This window comes from Ceratotherium simum, chromosome 5 (genome assembly GCF_057802395.1).
Source record: "Ceratotherium simum simum isolate JZ-2026a chromosome 5, ASM5780239v1, whole genome shotgun sequence".
NCBI lineage: Eukaryota > Metazoa > Chordata > Mammalia > Perissodactyla > Rhinocerotidae > Ceratotherium > Ceratotherium simum.
The window spans coordinates 5,795,620-5,816,678 of NC_141904.1; the positions used below are offsets into that span (position 1 = coordinate 5,795,620).

The window sequence follows — 21,059 nt, forward strand, 5'->3', positions numbered from 1 at the left end:
CACCTGTGCCAATCTCCCTCTATTTTGTATGTGGGTTGCCATCACAGCATGGCTGCTGACGAGTGGTATAGGTCCACACCCAGGAACTGAACCCAGGCCACCAAAGCGGAGGGCGCCAAACTTAACCACGGGGTCATGGGGCTGGCCTCAAGTTCCACTACTTTTAAAACTAATTACCTTGACATTTTCAGTTTCTGGGCCACTGGTTATGAAGACTTAGTATATATATCAACTAAATACTAAATATAACCAGATACATTAACACGATTAATTTAGGTGAAACTCGCACTTACATATGGAAAATCCCAGAAAGATCTGGAGCTGGAATAGAGGATTCTGCTTGTGTTCCCTGGGCTTACTATTCAACTGTGGATCAAGTTAAGGTAAACTTTAAGTTATCTGTGTTTTGTGAAAATTCCCAAAATAGACACACAATTGAAGGAAGATGAGGTTAACAGTTTTCCTGTAGTCCAATTCTACTTTAAAATCCCAGGAAAGTGAGCTGCTCTGCAATTCGCTTTTGTTTCACTTTTTTTGTTTGTTTTAAGGATACAGTTATAACTATATCAACTCTGTGACTGCTGATTATGGGTAACAGAATTAAATACTAATCAATACAGTATTTTATTTCCCTTTTGATATGAAAATGTAAACTCAAACTGAGGGACATGATTTCAGAGCTCTATTTTACATGATAATAACGATGATGATCTCAGCAGTCAATCACAGCACAGCGAAAGCTGCTGTTTGATTAAATATTTCAAAGCCAACAAAGCACTCAACAACTAAAAATCAGAACATGTACCAAGATTCTTTTGTGGAATTAGATGTTCAGTCCAAATCTCTCTCCTGAGTTCCAGACCTGTCTATACACCTCCCTACTGAACATCTCCATAAGCATATCCCATAGGCACTGGAAACTCAGCACCTCTAAAATGGACACTGAGATCTCCCTCCACCTCCTCTTGACCTTCCTGTGGTAATAACTAGCACCACAAGTACCAATCTACTCATTTGTTGAAGCTAGAACCCCGGATATGAAGAACCTAATTCCTCCCCCTGGCTCACCCAGGCCATTCCCCCACCTGCATATAGCTCAGTCCGTTCCTTCTCTCCATCTCCATAGATGAGGCCCTTGTCATTTGCCTCAACTACTGCAATGGCCTCCCAGTCTCCAGTCTCGTCCCCTCCAAACCTCCACCCTACCACCAGGATGACTGGTCTAAAACGCAAATACACTGCCCTTCCAGGTTCAATTGTTCAGTGACTACCTATGACCCCTCGGACAATCTAAAATTCCTGAACATGATACAGCTCAAAGGCACTCCAAGACCTAATCTGCCATTACTGACACCCAGCCAAACCAAACTTCTCGTAAATTTAAGTCAATTGTGGTCTTCCTCCCCTGTGTTCCTTTACGTCCCTCCATGGCAGCAAGTGGTTCATTTCTTCTATTCCTCTCTTTTCCCTACTAGACTGAGTTCCTGGAGGGCAAAGGCTTTGTTTGATTCATCTCTGGATTTTTGGTGACTGGCGTAGTCCTGGGCTTATGGAATAGGCAAATCAACACTGTTCATTTGGGGTTCTTTCAAATTGCTGCTCATTAACTGAGCCAATATTTGGCCTCTGCACACATTTCTGTTACTTCAGCAGTACCCACAAGACCTACCTAGTACTCGTCATTGTTCCAATTCACCTACTTCAAGTGGAAAATTACTGACTTGACACCACCACACTGGGCAGCATCTACCACCTAAATCAGTCCCTCCAAAATTTCTGAGGTTGTGGGCGATAAGGTCTCAGTTCTCTGAAATCCTGATCTATATCACAAAGATGACTGAAGTTTTTGCTTGTTTTCAGGATCTCTATAGTGGATTAATTGGCCCACTGATTGTTTGTCGGAAACATTACCTGCAAGGACTCCATCCCATAAAGAAAGTGGAATTTTCCCTTCTGTTTTTTGTTTTTGATGAGAATGAATCTTGGTACTTAGATGACAACATCAAAACATACTCTGATCACCCTGAGAAAGTAAAAAAAGACGATGATGCATTCATAGAAAGCAATAAAATGCATGGTATGATACAGTATTCTAAAACTTATTTTTTCCCTTTTCTTCTTTCAAATACGACTACTTTTGAGACTATTCATTTGTTTCATTTCATAATAAACCGCTTCTGCCTCACTTTGTACATGAGGTGGAATTCTGTTCCAAGCTAAAAAGGGGACTATATTCAAAATTATCTATTAACTTCTCTCCCAATTGCAAAATCTCATTCTCTTTTAAATAAATTCACAATTAGGATTAAGGCTTTTGGTGCTAAGCGACGAGAAAAGCAGTGTGACATTACTGACCTTCAAGTATCCATTTCCCCCATCTGTAGTGCAATAGGTTCTGTTACTTTAAAAAGATCCCATACATTAGCCTAATAATCATCTTTTCTGTGAAATAGCTGTTGGTCTAAAATATCCTGAAAGGTAATAAACGATCCTGTGCTTTCCCCAGCTATTAACGGAAGAATGTTTGGGAACCTACAAGGCCTCACAATGCGTGTGCGAGACCAAGTCAACTGGTATCTGATGGGAATGGGCAATGAAATAGACTTGCACACGGTACATTTCCATGGCCACAGCTTCCAATACAAGGTAAGAGCCACCCATGGTCATTATGCTTGCTCTATCTGAAAATGTTTTAATACAAATGAAGAAAATATTTCCTCATAGAGACTTATGAAAAGTTGAAAGTTTCAAGACACAACTGAATTATTTTCAGAGTGTCGCACATAGCAATTTCAATTGCCATCACCAACCCGTGTTACACGTTGGGCTCTTCCTTGATTAACTGTTTTTACTAGACTTTCATGGAGTTCTGCTCACGTATTCCTGGGCAAGGCATCTGAATGGAACTGTTAGCAGAGTGGGTATGAATGTTCACATAATGATGGATCAAAAGTTTATTATAACCTTTGCCTGTTCTAAGTTCTGGATCTTAAATGGCCTGAAGGGAACATGATCATCAGTTTGGTGTCAAGTTTGATCTTAATCCTGCTTTGACTTCTCACCAAGTGCTGATTTCAGCAGGAGTCAACAGCCCTTTTGGAAATGCTTTTTGCTTACCTTTGAGTTAATATAGGAAATTCAGAAGCTACCATGAAGCACACTGTAGAAAAGGCCATTTTTCTATCTGTGTTTTGGTACATAGATGCTATATTCTTACTGGACTCTCAATGCTACCCCTGCAGAAACATCCCCCAGGTGCTGTCTAGTCGAGACTCTACCTGAACTGCCTATGGTTCTGGCTTTGCCATTGGTCTCCTCTTCTGCTCCCTTCATTATCCTCCTTGTCCTAAAGTTTCACAGACAAACTAATCTAGGATAGGTTCAGCAAAAGTGAGAACAGGGCTGAAATGGGGCCATAGCTAAGTTCCTTTGTGTGACTCAAGTGCTCTGATAAAAAGGCCACAGGTGGTCCTGACTGATGAATTCACTTATCACACCTTTCCTTCACCCCCACTGGACAGCCCATAGTGCCAAGGGTTTAGCAGGAATACAAGGACCACATATCTCACTGTTTGTATTAAACATAGAAATATGCAGAGTCTCACTTTTTTTTAACAGATTTATCCATTTTCGTAAAATCCCTGAGCTGGCCAGTGAAAGATTATTTGAATGAACTCTCACATACTGTAAACATGATATACTATTTGTCATTTCCTAATTAAGCACAGGGGCGTTTATAGTTCTGATGTCTTTGACATCTTCCCCGGGACGTACCAAACCCTAGAAATGCTTCCAATGACACCTGGGATCTGGTTACTCCACTGCCACGTGACTGACCACATTCACGCCGGAATGGAAACTACTTACACCGTTCTACCAAATGAAGGTGAATATCCAGTTAGTAAGTCTGGAAGTCCTCCATCACAAATGTAATTAAGATGCACTTCTTTGCCTAAATACTTCCCACAATATGGAGCATTTGTGAATTTGCCACCCTGATTTCTTCCTTCTCTACCTGCAAACAGGAATTTTTTTTTACTGCTAAATGGTGTGGGAGACTGCTTATCTTCTGAAAGCTGGTACTGATAACAGTACCAATAGTCTCCAAGCTCATACAAATTGAAACCAATTTGATGCAGTGTAATTATTCCTAAAACGGATATAAGGGAGTAGTCGTATTTACGAAGAAACAAACCATGATTTATAAAAGACACATCTAGAATTTAATTTCTTTCCTAATAGAAAACATTAACTTTTTTTCTAGGTAGTACCTGGTACACAAGAAAGGTCCCCTCAAAACCCCTAAATAATCAATATAATTTCAAATAGGCAGGCAGGCAGAACAGTGTCTTTCTGTGCTTCTGGAGGAAGGGAAGGCATTATTGATTATTGTTTGTCAAAGACTGCCTTAGTCCATTCAGGCTGCTATAACAAGATGCCAGACCGGGTAGCTTATAAACAACAGAAATTTATTTTCACAGTTCTGGAGGCTGTGCGTCAGGGGTCAGGGTGCCGGCATGGTGGGGGGATGGCCCGTTTCAGGTTGCAGACTTATTACTGTATCCTCACATGGTGGAAGGGACAAGCTGGCTCTCTGGGGACTCTTTTATAAGGGCATTCCCATTCATGAGGGCTCCACCCTTAGGATCTAATCATTCCCCAACGGCCCCACTGCCTAATACTATCACCTTGGTGTTAGGTTTTCAATATACGAATTTTGGGGGGACACAAACATTCAGAACATAGCAAAAATCCAGGAAGAATATAGAATCTAAATTCTCTATTCCCCTGACCCCAGCAACAACACTCCCTCCCATGTAGGCACATACACACATGCACAATGAAAACACAGGAAGACGGACGGCCCTTTTATGGATAAGCACTAAGGAAACGTGTTGTATAAAGAGTGCAATTCCTCCTTTGTGGCTGCAGACTGTGGTACTTCCTGGGTCTGCTGAGTTCAGAACAGTTGGAATTGGTAATGGCAAATCCAACAGGGGGAACTGATGTAGAAAAAACAATACCTTGTGTTTCCTCCTCAAAACTGGTATAAAAAGGAACATATAAATGGAAGAAAATACAGAAGTAAATATTATATTGTCAAAACTTAAAAATCACTGAAAGATCAACCATTATTGCAAATGAGAAGTTTTAATTTCTGCTCCTGGGTCTTACACTAACACCTCGTACCATGAAAAACAACTTCCATTAAAACACTTAATTACAAAGAGCAGTACTGAGGGCACCAGCACACCAAGCACATGTACTAATTTTTTTAACCATATGATATATACTATTTTTAATAATGGTCTTAAAATTTCTCTTTCTATAGAGACCAAGTCTGGCTGAAAGGAACAAACTGGTGATAAGTGAAAAAAAAAAAAAAGGAAAACACAATGATTCATAACAATGTATGTGAAAGTGCTGAATAGAATGTTGACTTTGGAATGGCCATAAGCATTAAAAAAAGACTGAAACCTACACTTTGGTGCATTTGTGGGGGTGCATATGAAACCGTGTTCCCTTGTTTCATATGAAAAGATCAACAGACTGTGTTATGACACAAGACGGACTCTAACACACTAGCTAATATGACTGACTCATGTAAGCTACTCATGAGGCGACCATTAGGGCTTTACCAAACTGTATTCCAAAAAATAAAAATAAAAATCGACGACCACATGTGGTCCTGGATGGTCCTCAAAGGATTGCTAGTAAGATTCACTGAAATGTTTTCCAACCACTGGATTCCCATCAATCCTCTAACATGTTGCTGACATCATTCCTAATGAACCAGTGGACACGGGCACAGGTGTAGAGGAAGTAAAATTAAAAATAAATTAAATTAAAAATAAAAAGAATAATAAAATTAAAAATAAATTTTAAAAATATAATAATAAAATAAAAATACATCAATCTGAGTTGTGTGAACCCTTGAAGAAATGGTCAAAAGTCTGTTAATCTGGAACTGGAGAAAGGCAGAATTGAGAAACAATTCTATAGATCAAATCCTGGTAAAGGTGAACGCTGCCATCAGGAGAAAAGTTTCAAACTACAGTTGAGGCAGACGCCGGGTGAGCAGCACTTTTTCCCAGCCTTAACTAAAGTTAAAGCACAGCATCAGTGAGCTGAGCTCGGACTCGAAATTGTTTAATAAGAGGTTAAAAAAGAAGACACAGTTGTGAATACAATGATATATGTCTTTATTTTCACATACACTCTAGCCAAGAGAGCAAGAGTAGATACACAGCAACCAAAAATGGAAACAAGGCTCTGGCTGAAGAACACGCATTCAACAGATCATGTTAACAGCCAGACAAGAAGAAAGTTAGCTTTGTAAACTTCTACTTCATTTAGTTCAGAGAGAAACATGGCATGAGTTTTTAAAGTAACAAGAAAATAAAGTTTGAAATATTTTACTGTGGGAAAATATTAATGTCTTTCTCAAAGAAAATTGTTTTTTTTAAAAAACTGACCCAATAGAGAAATCTGGAAAAATGAAGAAGATTAAATTCTGGACCACTTGGAGTGACATTCTTTCAAGCATACTTGCAAAATGTTTGTCTTTTTTGGATGAAAAAGATTGTCACGTCTCCAACAACCGTGAATTGATGTTCCTTGGAGTAAAAGTCAGTCTCTATCTTTAAAAATATATGCCTTCTTTGAGGAAATTCTTATGTCTTATAGTTTTTTTACATTCTGGACAATTAAATGGATTCAGGTCATAAATTAAGAAACTAATAATACCGTTACATGGTAAGGTAAGCAACCAGAAAGCATTTGCAATGTATGTACATACTCAATATGAAAATTCTTTATTTATATTTTTACCAGGCATTCAATTTTTTAAATTCAGTCTCATATGCCACTGCGGTATTTTTCAAATGATACCTTCAAGTCAGTGATTTCTTTTGGCTGCAGTAAAGAAGATACGGCAAGAAAAATGCTGCAGTGCCATCTTCCGGGAGGACAGTCATGAAATCCCTCAGTTCCAGCTCCACAGCGACAACTGACAGTGCTTCTGTTGGTAGGAAAGAATATCTGAGTTAGAACTGCAAGTCTGTCTTTCATCCGATTCCCTTGTCACTCAATCAGTTAGAAGCTAGTTCAGGTAACAAAACAGTATAAGCACAAAAGAAAAGTAATTGGGCTCTTAACTTCACAGACTACTTTATGGTGTTAACAACTTCTTATTTATTCTTTCTCGAAGGCGTTGCAGCTTATTTCATGTTAGTTCCATATAATTTGGACTTTCTATTTCATTGCTGGGTTATTTTACGTTATTTTTCAATATACTTCTATTAACCTCCAAAGAAAAATACAATCATTTGACTAGTGTTTTTAATGTTAGGACTATACTGCAGCTAATTTATAAAGATTATTTGCTAGGACAGGAAATGCTATTAATTGTTGGATGACATTTTCCTAAATCAGTTCCTCTCTGAGATTTTCATGTTATTAATAAGCACAAATCTGTTATCATGACCATTACCTTTTTTTCCAAACTGCAAAATAATGTGCTCTAGGGTACGATACTAAGGAATTTAGTAAATAGTTTTGTAAAGATAACTATGCAATTTTATGATGCTATTGCTTCTTGATACATAAATGCTGCCCTCTGCTGGGGAGAGAGTGGGTGACATATAAGAACAATGTTCCCAGTAAACCTACTTCAGTACCATTCTCTGTGTGACCCCACACGCCCACGCCTTACTCCATTTGCAGAGTGACAGAAATATGAAATCCCCTGCTCAGGTGTCTGTGCATCCATCCAAAGCCATCTGTCCCATATCCAGCAACCGAAACCATCCTTTACAGAAAGGAATGACGTGCCCTTGTTGGTAAAAAGTTAAGGACTGGAGTGGCAGTGGTGTACGGGACAGATGCCCAGCTCTGGAATCAGACAGATGGGCAGGGACTGGACTCTCCCACCTACCTTCTGGGTGACTTTAGAAAGTCACAACCTCCTGAGTCCTAGTTTCCTTATCTACAATGTAGTGGTGCCCTCTGCTCGCTTCCAGAGTCCTTTGAGAATTCAATTAAAATACAATGATGCACATCAGACCTACAGTAGAAACTTAAGAAACAATAACTGCTAGCTAGTTTGTAAAACCCATGTGAAAAACATGAATTATCAATGCTGTCTTATCAAATCAGTTTATTTAGCCTATATGCAGAGCCTGTAAGTAGTTTCCTAGATACAAAAAACTGAGTTGGGGGCCAGCGTGGAGAGGTTACAGAGCCAACAAAAATCTTGCCACTGCCCACTTTCCCTCTTCTGCCAACCAGGGAGGGGCGGATACAGGTTATAACTCCAAGAAGAAGGTCAATATCTCACATCTGTAGAGTACTTGAAATCCTCCTGCGTGTCTAGAAAACGTTTGTCAAATGTTGAAAATAGCTATATCCGGCTGGTGGGATTTTAAATGACTTTTTAAACTTTATTTTTGTAATTTACTATAGTATGAGAATTTTTAATCATCAGCACAGTTCATTTATGACAAAAACAGTAACAAATATTTCCTGGAAACACGCCAACCCCAGTTTCAATGGTTCTGCATTAGTGCAGTGATTCTCAACTAGTATGATCTTGCCACCCCAGGGGACATCTGGCAATGTCTGGAGACATTTTTGTTTGTCATAACTAGGGCAGTACTACTGGTATTTAGTGGGTAGAGGCAAGGGATGCTGCTAAACACCCTAAAATGCACAGGGGACACCTACACACACACAAAAGAATTATCCGGTCCAAAACGTCACTAGGGCCAAGGTTGAGAAATGCTGTAATAGAGAGAGAAGAAATCCAAGCTCCTAAGCATATAAGTCCCTGACTTCCATCTCAACCTTACCATCTTGCCATTTTGCCTAACATTTCATTTCTAGAGTCAATCCTGAACTTCTTATTAGTCCCAGGATATTTAAATTTGGCTTGCTTCTGGTCACTCAGTAAGTAGCAGACCCGGAACTCAGTTCCAATTCTCCAGACTCCAATCCCGGTCTCTTCCCAGTGTATTACAGCTGCCGACAGGAAGACCTCCCTTGAAAATGGACCTGAAGTTATTCAGGTGTCTCCCTTTAAATCAACAAACAGTTACAGAATGCTTCCTCTGAGAGGCGTACTGCTGGGGAGGAGGGTACAACCAGAAAAATGAATAAAACTCTATTCCAGCCCTCGAGGTATTACAGTCTAATAAAGGTAAATCACAGCACAGTCCCAGGAGCCACACATATACATACACCCACACGTGTGCACACACACACATTTTGAAGATACAGAAAAATGGAACACTTGGAGGAAAGATTACACGTAAGTTAGGGGTACACAGTTTGTGGATGTGGATCAGAAAGGAAGAAGAAAGACGCTTTTGGCTAAGATAACGATGTTACTGAGGTGTGAAGATGCGGGACACCTGCCCTGGAAAGGGATCTACCAACACCAACAACCAGTACAAAAGCGTGTGCTACCCCTGCTGCAAGTGGGGCGGGGCATGCAAACCCGACCCTTCCAGCTCCTGAAGACCAAAAGTCCCCAGGGAGGGGGCAGGACAACAAGCCAGTATGAAGTCACCTCCTTGTCTTCCCCATCACAAACACACAACTTTACTTAAATGGGGCTCTTCAGAAAAACACCCTCCAGTGGCCACTGGCTCTGCCTAACACTTGAAAAACCAATGACTTCAGCTGGAAAATACAATTCCAACCCTGTCAATTTCTAATATTTTATGCACACTGAAATCGATACAACCATACCCTTTGTCATCGGGCCAACAATTAACTAGTGATATTAACACACAAGAGTACAGAAACTGATAACCATAAAAAGATTTATAAATGACTATGAATTACGAAAATTCAAATAACTCCCTATGCTGTAATTTAATTTAGACCCTCAACTTTTAAATCCTTAAGAATCCTGTCGTTGCTCAATACTTGCTAACAATTATAATTAATAATCATCTTAATTTCCTACATGAAGTAAATTAAGCACCCAGATCATTAATAAAAAATGTAATTATCTTAATTGCTATTCAAATTTTTAAAAAACAGAGGTTGTGAGTTTCTATGACTGTGATAATTTGCTAAGTGTTAGAAAAGATTAACTAAAAAGCATCAGCTCTGTAGCTAGAAGAGATAAATCAACATCAGCTGTGATGGGTGGGGGCACATGAATCTGAAAATAAGCTCTCCAGAGGATTCTGCTGAGACCCTCTTCACCTCACTCGAGAATCACATGAAAAAACCAGAGAAAGCAAGGGTTCCGCTAATTACAGAAACTAAAACTAAGACTCTTAATTAAACTTATAATCAGGCAAAAAAGATCATTTCACCTTTCAGTGATGACAGGTAAAGTTCATATTTCTCTCCACCACATTTTATTCTCTGACAAAGTTCAGGCAGCAGTTTTTTCCACCACAAAGTCTATCTTAGAAAAAAATGAATAAATTTTAAGTTTGATGCATTTTACATTCAGATTTCCAATGAAAATAAGAAGATTATGCAGGAAAGCAAAGGGCAAAAATATATCATTTTGGTTAAGGCACAAAATTTTGTTATAAGAGAAGTTATGTCAGCAGCCGGTCTTCTGCTTACACTGTAACATGTCCGGTTTGTAACGTGAAAATCTAGTAATATGTATACTATACATACATACCTGGCTATTTTCAAGGAGAAACAGGAGGGAGGGAGGGAGGGAGGCCTAAAGCCTAAAACTCTTCTAGTTTCTAAACAAAGACCATATAGCCCAGAAAATATTTTCCCACCATGCATCATGTTTCCCAAATCTTCAGGTAATAGCCTACTTCACCACCAAACAGGAGATTTTTGAAGAAAATAACGTAGCATCACCATACATTTTAAAAGCTTCTAAGAGTACTCTAAACACATAACATATTAAACATATGTGCTCATTTGACCCACACAGCCCTGTGGGTTGGACTCGCATAATCTGTCTCCATTTTGCAGATAAGGCAACAAGATTATCAAGTCTGACTATCACTGAGCAAGCCTAGAAAACGTAACCTGAGCAGCATACCCGATTCTCTTCTTTCAGCTCGTGGTTAGCGTACGGAATGATGGCCTCCGGGCACCTCTCAAACAGCGTGTCTATGCACTGCTCATACTCCTTCAAACGCGTACGACACAGAACATGGACACTGAGGCCAGCCGAAGTGTCTTCTGAGAGTGGCTCCAAGAACGGAATAATGGAAGCTATGTCAAATGAAGGACCACACATAAGAGACTATGAACAGAAAAGTGAAATGTTATGGAAGGAGGCAGCCAAACACTGCAGCATAACATACAGAATACAATGTTTTAAAAAGACTAAATCTCACTTGACAAAAAAAAAAAAGGGAAAAGAAGAAGGCAATCTTAGAGCACACACATATGACACTTATTTAATAAGTCTAAGTGGACTCAAGTATTAAATAATCTTGAAACCACCTCTATTTTAAAGAATAAAAATCTGTTTAATAGAAAGCAATCATTTTTAAAATAACGTGATTTTATTTACTTTGGATGACTGCAGATTAAAACTAATGGGGAGGACTAATGCTTTAGGACTAATGCTTTAGGACTGTATTCTAAGGAAATAATCAACATTGTGGCCAAAGATTTATGTCCAGTGATATTCATCACAAGAGTATTTATAATATTGAAAAACTAGAAGTAATTTAAATATTAAACAAGAAGGGACAAGCAAATAAATTATGGTACATTCGTATCGTGGACTATTATATAGCCATCAAAACTGTTTTCCAAGGCTAGTTAATGACAAAATGCTCATGATAAAATAAGTAAAAAATCTCAATACAAAATTATTTTCAGAGCATGATCCATTTTGTAAAATCTACACAGGTACATGCACATATAGAAATGCCTTTGGAAGAGCACAGAAATTTGAAACAGAAGTCAGCTCACTGGATGAGAAGACAAAGCTCACTTTTTGTTTTCTTTTCCACACTTTCCTGTATTTTTCAAATTTTCTATAAGCATGTAATACATATACAACCAAAAATAAAATTTAACATTTAAGAAAACTAAAGCAATTGTTAAGAACCTGATAATTTGTATAATACTATTTGCTACAAGTTGAATGACGTAGAGCAGGTACTATTTTGTATTCAGAACTTGACCAATATTTTACTTTTAAGCATTTAAACTATACTACTAAACTAAACTAAACTACTACTTTTGATTCTACCACCAAAATAATCTCTGCTGTCTCTTTCTTCTGGATAAAGATGAGATGGTCACATCCTTATTTTCTTCTTCTTGTATCCATTTTGCTACAGCATCTTCTCAGACTCACAGGAGGATATGGAACGTGAACTATCCATTTTCAGTCAGCGTGATTATTTTATTCCAAGTATCTACCAAGGAATGGCTAGGAGAATAAGGTTGGTCCCTTTCCTTCCTGCAAGTTTAATAATCACCTTCATCTGAATAATTTCCTGATAATGAAATAGCAAACATGACATCAGGTGATCACCTGCCACTCAGAGGATCTCCCAACATGAAAGAAAACACAGATGATTTCTATATTCAACTCTTGATTAATCAGGATAATGGGCAGGGTAGGAAGGAAAAAGGCACGGGTAACCCAAACCCTGGTTAAAATGAAACCAGTCAAAGCCTGGTACGAAATGGATTACCCATAAACTTTTACTTAGTTTTATCCATATCATCAAGAAGTTTAAAAATAAGAAACACCTATATCACCAGATAAAAAATGGTCCAAAGGTTACTACCACTTATTAAGAGTTATTAAGAGTTAAATACTCTTAATGTTGTCTGCTCCGTGTCTTCCAGTATTGGAAATGGATTCCTCTCAACCCCAAACACATGCACTATTTGTTCCCTTCTCTGATCTGGATCCCTCACCCTCAGCCGACTCTGCAGGGCTCGAATCCAGAGACTTCTCTGTCTTCTCTACCTACCCAGTGACACCTGTTGCTCCAAGGAGAACTGGTTGGCAAGGTGGGGAAAGGGACCACGGCAATTATGGCAAAGGGCAGGGTATCTACTAGTCACTGTGTCATTCCAAATAGAGGCTTTTTGATGTGTAGATGATTTATAGTTGTTTTTAGGTTTTGCACATACTATTCCAGTGATTGAGGACAAGAGACAGAGACTCACATCACATCTGTGTAGTGGGGTGGGGGGAGGGGAGTCACTCAATTTTGAAAAAGCTCTCCAGGTGATTCTGAACCTCCCCATTCCTCCAGGTGAAAACAAGTGACAGCTTTTGGTTTCCTGACGTTTATTCTTTTCTTAACCACTAAAACTAATCAACCCACAAATAATCTAGAAAGAGCTAGAATTAGGAAAAGGACTTAGAAACGTTTAGGCTGACTACATTTCCATCCTTTAACACAAAGATTCTCAGAAGGAACGTACCCTTTTTTAATACTTTAAAATGGATTTTAAAAGATCACTGAATCACACTTTTTCAAGCAGTGATTATAAATATGCTTTGAAGCTTTGTCAGGTGAGATTTAATAGCACTTATTACAATTATGATTTTTTTTTAATTTTATTTATTTATTTATTTTTCCCCCAAAGCCCCAGTAGATAGTTGTATGTCACAGCTGCACATCCTTCCAGTTGCTGTATGTGTGACGCGAGCTCAGCATGGCCGGAGAAGTGGTGCGTCGGTGCACGCCCGGGATCCGAACCCGGGCCGCCAGCAGCGGAACGCACGCACCTAACCACTAAGCCACAGGGCCAGCCCTACAATTATGATTTGAAATATGTAATTAGCATGTGTGTTCTGCCTGCCTTGTCCAGTGCTGTGCACCACACTTACAGCACATGCTCAAGGAGTATCTGTGGGACGAATCCGGGGCTAAGCCCTCAGAAGCCTCTGTATCATCAGGGTACTAGAGATAAGAGCCAGCAAGAATCTTGGTTGGCAATTTTTTAAGAATGTCTGAAGACAACATCTCTGGAGACAACACAGACTCCTGAGGCTGAGTCGAAGCAGTATGGTCTCCTGAGCTGCCCTCCCTGACCCCCATATCCCGTTTGACACACTGGTTTCTACAAGCAACACCATGCTTACTCCAGTTCCCAGGGTAAATCAGGGGTGGCAAACTCAAAAGCCCAACAGAGGCCAAACAGATGATGAAAACGCAGCAGGCGACTGGGTGTAAGGAAAACAGACACCAGTCACTCATATGTGGACCAGTAGGCCATGGAGGTGAGAACTGTGGCAGACGGGCCAGCAGGAGCACTGCCCAAGGAGGGAGGCCACCAGTCGGCTCCAGCCCTCAGGTCTCAGAGGCAATGAGGGCCCAGGGTTACCAGTTCTGCTGAATTTTTCAAAAGAAACATAACTGAGAATTCTTAATTTGAAATCTCAATTTTTATATGTTGGCACTACATCGGGCAGAGTGAACAAAATGGATGTGGAGCTTATATTCGGTCCTTGGGCCACTGAACTACATTAAATAACATCACATCCACATCTAGCCCAGCCTGACCCACCAAATCAAATGTGGACTTCATTTCTCATTTCCAGTCAAAACACTGTCATGGTCACAATTTTTTTTTATTTGCCTTTCTCTTTTACTCCCCTCTCTGCTCCAACTCGCAAAAAAGTACCCAGAAATTAAACACAGGAAGCTCAGAGAGCCAAGGCAAGCCAGCCCCAAAGTAGCAGGCTCCCTCTCACAGGGGCCAAAGTCCAGGTGCTGGGGTCTCCGGTCTCCACTCAGAGCCTGGTAGTAAAAGCTAGTGCAGAATAAGGTGGTCCCAGGGGTTAGCAGTAACCCAGCCCAGAGGGGCTTTCTGCAGTGGGGCTCCGCTAACGGGTCCAGGCTGTGTAAGAAGTGGTGTTTGCTGGCCTCATGAAAGAGCTCCTTCCCATAGGCATTGGGAACTGGGCACCGTGCGCCCCACAGGAGGCCAAGCCTAAGGCCCCGGCTTCAGACGAGGCGCCCAAGAGAAAGCAGTCCCTGGTCCAGCCATGGCCACGGGTGGTCACGTGCCCGACGAACACCCTCATGGTCAGAATTCTTGCAGAATGATCTATATTGTCTGATTACACTTATTTTTTTAAAAAATTCTTTTCAGGAGCCAGCTAACTGGCTACTTTGACCTATTTCCTATTAGACAGATAGCAGTGGTTGGCTTGGGCTAGAGGCCTAAAATGTGTGAGTAAACACTAGAAAAAAAAGAATCACATCAGTAGAAACACTGCTAAACATTTGGCATACTTTCATTTCACAAAATGTTTTCAAGCACATCCTGAAAATGAGGCAAGACAGTCATGGGACTTGGTGACACTCACTCATCTACCAGCCACAAAACCAGCCTTCCTGGAGCCCAGAGCCCTCCTGTCCGCAGTTCCAGGCAGAGGCAGGATTTCCCTGCGAGCTCCTGAGGATGCCTAACTACCGACTGTGCCCCCAAATTATACACCCTAGATTAACAGGACACCTGAGGTCTTACCAAATTTAAATCTTTCACTATATTGTAATATGCATATTCATAAGAAAAAGTATTTTTATTTACCTGTAATTTTGAAAGGTCTTCAGTATAATTTTTATCAGCTAAGGAATCAGATGATATTAAGATATTAACCCATGGATAGATTAAGCCATAATGACTACAGGCATTTATCTAAAATGTAAAAGAAATTTATTGTAAGCAAAATACAACAAAACAAGACTCTCCTCACCCATTCCACAAAAAGCAAGTGATCGCTAATCCTCTGTCACGTCACAGAATCAGATACACACTTTCCCAGGAAGGAAGGGAAGTCTTTCAGGACATACTCCCCTGGAAAAAGTTTCGCACTCCTGCTTCTCACTGAATAAATCTGCACTAAATATTTCCTTATATTTTAAACTTTAAAATATTCCTAAGAGGTGCTTTCTGGCAAAAAGAGCAATACTGCTTTTAAGCTAATTATACTTAAAAACAGTTAACAGTATTATGGGAAATAATTTTTATTTCTACTACTTTCCTTGGTAGGCAAAATCTCTTCCATAAGTTCTCAAGGCAACCCCCATAAAGCCCCCTTATTCAAGAAGTTGGTGCCTTTGCCCGTGAACCCACATTAGCCGTGGATCACAGAGGCACGGGGCTGGGAGGGGAGGCGAGCAGGAAGGCTAAGAGCAGAGCTGTCAGGGCTGCCACTAGGGCAGCAGAACAGTTGCGTGTGCAGCCCACAGGAAATGGGGCCCAGGAAGGAAGTCTCTCCCCCACAAGCCTCTTGAGTTCCTCTCCCCTCGGGGAGGCCTGCAGACGTCTCTTCCCTCATGTTCCACTCGGTGACCATCCCCTGCAAAGACATATTCTGGGGAAGGTCCCTCTCCCACACTTTGCTACTGAGGTACCACTGCAAGTAAGTGAGACATGAGCAGGAGGGGCCTTCTTCAGAAAATAAAATTATTTAAAATGTGGGCAATTTCACTCCTGGAAAAGTTTTAAGTGTATTTTTAACTCCTGCTTAAAAAAGACATCTGGTAATATAAACTATGTTTGATTCCAAGCCATTAAAAATAAGAAGGTACATTATTGAAATGTGTAACGTACAAGTTTAATTGAATGTATTATTCCATTATCTTACCAGATCCTCTGATGTTCGCAATGGTATGGTGTCAGGGGGCTGCCTCGTAGATAATCTCCAGATGTACTGCGATGTGAGCTTGAAAAAGAGTTCCTGAAGCACCACATCTGGGAGACACGCTACCAGCTGAGCTTCCCAAAAGTCTACCAAGAGCTGAGGAATTGTGTCTTCATCCTTACCACAGAGCACCTTGAAACAGTGAAACAAGTGCCCGTAACCCATATAAATACAGTGCTGATCAAGTTACAGCTGGTCTGAATAGCACTCCATCATGTGGGCCATGCATTTAATAATTTATCATTAGTATTAGTGTCATGGCAAAGCAAATTTAGGCATTTTAACAGGAAACAGATTCTAGGTTGCATGAACGGAATTTTTCTAGATACATTCTTTTAACCTGTACTTTTATAAAGTGGTTATGTGTAAGTCTGTTTTTTCAATAAACAAATGAAAACTCACTTCTCTTATTCTACTCCCTGCCCCCAACCAGTTTTATCAGGTCACCCAGAACAATCACATTTTCAAAGTGACAAACCTTAAAGAAGGAATCTGCTTCTTCAATTCCAATTTTGTTGTTCTTCTGTAAGCCCAGGACTGAAGCCACAAGCAACCCAGGCCGAGTCTCCTTCAAGTGCGCTGCAAGCTCAGATGGAACAATCTGTCCCTTCCTCCGCTGGATCAACAGTCGAGGTTCCAGAATGAAGCCACAGACCAACTTCATCTTCAGATAAAAAAGAAATTTAGGAACAAAATGTACATTGCATTCATCTTGGAAATACATGCAAGTGCATTCAAGATTCATGGTTAAACTTTAATAGTTTAATCTCAATTTTTTCTTTAACTACAAAGACTGGTTCTCCCTCTAAGGACATCATTGTTAATGTCTTTATAGAAGTTATTAATATTTCATTAAGCATCAAGATGTCCTATTTTCGTAGAGAGCTTTACAATGTAAGGTCTACTTGATTTAAAAATAATATACCTTAAGTTTTTTCAAAATTATAAAAAGAAAATTCATCTTTCTAGAATTCTACTCTTCAGAGCAGAGGCCACCTCAGTGTTGACTTGCTCTCCTCATCATGACAAAAGTGTGTCATTTGTACAGTGATAAAGCACTTCCGCTCTTCTTGTTTCAGAAACTAAAGTCATACTGTAGGCATTTGATGATAGTCAGGCAACAAAACAACGTGGTAGCACAGGGTATGAAGTCAGAGAGCCGGCCTCAAATCCTGGCTCTGCCACTCACCAGCTGTGTGACCTTGGACAAGCTATTTAACCTCTCTTTGTCTTAGTTTCCCTCACCTGTATAACAGCATCAACCTCATAGCATTGTTGCAAGAATTAAGTAAGATAACACATGCAAGGGGCTTAGAATAGGCCTGGGATAGAGTAAGTGCTCAATTAACCTCACCTCTTAATTTCTTCCCCTAATGATTTACATCTTTGATTCATGTCCCTAAATGGCCTCTCTTCCAAGAGAAAGCTCCCTTTTCATCGATATGCCATTCGAATGCCCAGTCCTCCATACTGTCATTTGTGATGTCCCAAGTGCAGCTATTTCTGCAACTACTGGACTCCTGAGGCTCATGGTTAATGTCTCACCTGAACACACATCACTTTGTTCTGTTTCCAGTGAACACACCATATCCCTGGTGCCAGATCAGGCTGTGGACTTGTTCAGAGCCTGCACATTCTTCAGTACCAGGCTCCGTGCTCTGAACGGAGTACCTGGCTCTAAAGTGAAAAGTCTTTGGATACCCACTGCTGCCATTTACCCTTCTCATCAAGGCCCAAGCACTCCCACTTTGGGTCATTTCCTTTCTAATATTAAGTCTGTTTTCCTTTACGACTAAGGAAAAATGAGCTGGACAGAAGCCAGAAGAAAGCTACACACTTTAGGACTACCAGGTCCTGTTTCAGCCCATACCAGGCAGGGCTCCATACCTCTGAATGGACTTCCATTTCATTTCTGTGCATGTCCAGATCTCCCATTCTCAGAGCCACTGCTGCCTTGGTCAATGTCACTAAGATGGATGAAACCCCAGAAGCATCCAGCTTCCTTAGATAGCTCATGGCAGTTAAAGGATTAATATTCTTCATAGAAGGACTACAGAGAACATGGGGCAGCTGCTTCGGCTCGGCCACATGGAACATCTGAACCACTTTTGCTGCTAACTCCTTTGGTGAGCAGGAACGAGAAATAGAAGGTCAGTCAGCAATAGAAAGCAACAAAATCAGCCAAAAAAAAAAAAAACGATACAAAGCCAAGATATAAACATTCTAGTTAAGATAAAACTATACTATTATGTTTTGGTTAAAAAAGACAGAGTTGATGGTGATAACCTGGGAGACCTGAGATGACTTGAAGTGATCTCTTTGCTGAGTTATAATGAAGAAACAGCAGTGAAAAATGTACCAAGTTGTGGCCAGCATTTCTAATTTTAACAAGAGTTCAGAAGAAGAAAATATTTGATTAAATTATACTTGAAAGCCCATTATAAAAAATTACAGCTTAGTACAAGATATACTTAATGAGGTCTTTATATGAGAAAATTTCATTTCTCTCAAAACTTACATTCATCCAACTTTGCATATTTGCATTCAACTCTTTTTAAAAATACATGAGGGGCTAAAAATAATCCTTACTAATGTCTTAAGGTCACTGGGCCAGGAATTGATAAGTGAAGCTTCAGACACATGAAGGGTGGGGCATCTAGGGTTGGAGAAAGGGCTGCAGATGAGAAGAGGAAGGCAAGGCCCAGGTTCTGTGTCATTCTTCCAAAGACATGCCACTGTCACACTGGGCAGGTCACTCAATCACAAGGGACCCCATTCCCCCATCTATCTAATGAGAAAGTATGAGAAGATGGTTATAAGTTCTTTTCCAAGCTATAATCCTATGATTACTAATGAATAAAAGGGCACATTAGTTACCCTTTTAGGAAAAGAAGAATATAATACCCAAGAAAAATATTTGGAACTTGACTTCTAAATGGTATTACATAAATTGCTAATATGAAAAGTTAAAAATATTAGATATAACTCAATAGAAAACTGTATTCACTTCACTTAATTCTTCATCCAGGTTTTCGTACAGGGAATGATTAATGTAAAAGATTAATCCTCTCTCGTATTTCTGCGACCCGTCCTCTACTGCCCAGTCCACTCGGGCCAAAACTTCAGCCATAGACAAACCAGACATCTTATAGTATGGCAAGGCGAGGTGGGAATGCTGGGTGTCAAGCCTAAAGGGAAGGAAGGAAAACAAACCTGAAATTTGTCATTTTTAAGCCTGGATGTCTATTACATTTGATAATAAAACAGGTCACGTTTTCCTGAAGACATAAATCTCAAAATACTTTTCTACCACCATTAGTGGTTGGAACAAGCTCCTAAGTTTTATTCTGCAAAGTCATTCTATTTAATGTAGTTTCTTTTTTGTCTGCTCATAATAAAAATAGAAAAACAAGAGGTGAATTTTAATATTTATAATGTGGCTCTAAAATAATGGTGTTTATAGCTGGGAAATGTCTGTTTTATTAATTTATAATCATTCCCATGAGTCAAGTAAGCCTTTGAATCATACACAAAAAGATTTATAAACACCATTCTCAAAAAATAAAAATCGCTATTCTAGGATCCTAGTGTACTTTTCTGACATCACACAAGCATTGACTACTAAGATTAAAATCACTGACTGTCCATCTGGTATCTCTCCCTTCAAGCTAAGAGGCAGTAAACTAGTCACATGGCTGTCTCTGGGAATTTCCCTGGTCACGGGCCCCCCTCAAAGACCTAAAAAGAAACTTCAAATTCCTAAGCTAAGTGGTAGGAGACTCATGAACTTGAGACTCACTGCTCATCTAATAAACTGTAATTCCTTGAAGGCATGCAACAGGTCATATTCATCTTTGTATTTCTGAGCTTAGCACACAGCAGGCGCTTAACAAATGCTTGTGGAATAAATGAATACATGAACCACCTCTCCTCACGCGTTCCCCCATTTATCAGGTAACTGCCAGAAACGGGAGAGTCACCCAAAGCTCAGACGGCTTCCCTAACAAGGTTCCAAGGAGCACCACCAACCTGCTGTAGCAGTCTCCAAGGTGCCCACAGCTTTCTTTAAACGCTTCTAAAAGCTCTGCTCTTTCTCCAGGTTCCAGCTGACTGGCATCCATCAGGGCCGCTCGCACTAGCAGATGAGCCTCACTAAGAAGGTGGATGCAGCCCTGGGTTTTTGCAGTCTTGTAGGTATTACTGTAGTCTATCTAAAACAAAAAAGGCAAACAGCTCGTGTTGTTGCAGAAAAACTCCCAAAAGTTTCCCAGTTCTTAAGGATATCTATGTATTTTGTGAGTAAAGTTAATATTTGGACACATTAAATCCTAAAAAATAAAAAGTGGTTATGTATCATTCTGATAAGGCCTAGCTGAAGTGTTTTCTTCCCCACAATCTATGAGACAGTTTAATACGTACATGAGTG

At 40.0% G+C, this 21,059-nt stretch overlaps 2 protein-coding genes and 1 pseudogene across 5 annotated transcripts in view; 1 reads left to right on the forward strand and 2 right to left on the reverse strand.

Annotated features, from left to right (window-relative positions):
- CP (ceruloplasmin) overlaps nucleotides 1–12,397 on the forward strand; it is a 52,140-nt gene extending 39,743 nt beyond the window's left edge. The window contains exons 15-19 of the mRNA XM_014788896.2: nucleotides 277–383; nucleotides 1,861–2,077; nucleotides 2,507–2,646; nucleotides 3,724–3,886; nucleotides 12,294–12,397. Of these exons, the coding sequence (XP_014644382.1) occupies nucleotides 277–383; nucleotides 1,861–2,077; nucleotides 2,507–2,646; nucleotides 3,724–3,886; nucleotides 12,294–12,397 (731 nt within the window). The remainder of the gene's footprint in view (nucleotides 1–276; nucleotides 384–1,860; nucleotides 2,078–2,506; nucleotides 2,647–3,723; nucleotides 3,887–12,293) is intronic.
- Nucleotides 6,180–21,059, reverse strand: part of HPS3 (HPS3 biogenesis of lysosomal organelles complex 2 subunit 1) — a 36,310-nt gene continuing 21,430 nt past the window's right edge. The window contains exons 9-17 of one of the 4 annotated variants that reach the window (XM_004419265.3): nucleotides 20,663–20,844; nucleotides 19,641–19,821; nucleotides 18,521–18,754; nucleotides 17,112–17,297; nucleotides 16,577–16,765; nucleotides 15,517–15,624; nucleotides 11,033–11,239; nucleotides 10,329–10,419; nucleotides 6,180–7,021 (exon numbers count right to left, since the gene is read on the reverse strand). In XM_004419265.3, coding sequence (XP_004419322.1) covers nucleotides 6,894–7,021; nucleotides 10,329–10,419; nucleotides 11,033–11,239; nucleotides 15,517–15,624; nucleotides 16,577–16,765; nucleotides 17,112–17,297; nucleotides 18,521–18,754; nucleotides 19,641–19,821; nucleotides 20,663–20,844 — 1,506 coding nt within the window. In that variant the 3' untranslated portion in view covers nucleotides 6,180–6,893. Of the gene's footprint in view, nucleotides 7,022–10,328; nucleotides 10,424–11,032; nucleotides 11,240–15,516; nucleotides 15,625–16,576; nucleotides 16,766–17,111; nucleotides 17,298–18,520; nucleotides 18,755–19,640; nucleotides 19,822–20,662; nucleotides 20,845–21,059 lie in introns of those variants that run through there. The other 3 variants (XR_015552138.1, XR_015552140.1, XR_015552139.1) reach the window with 3 other exon arrangements.
- LOC147916954 (transmembrane protein 256 pseudogene) lies at nucleotides 11,250–15,494 on the reverse strand (annotated as a pseudogene).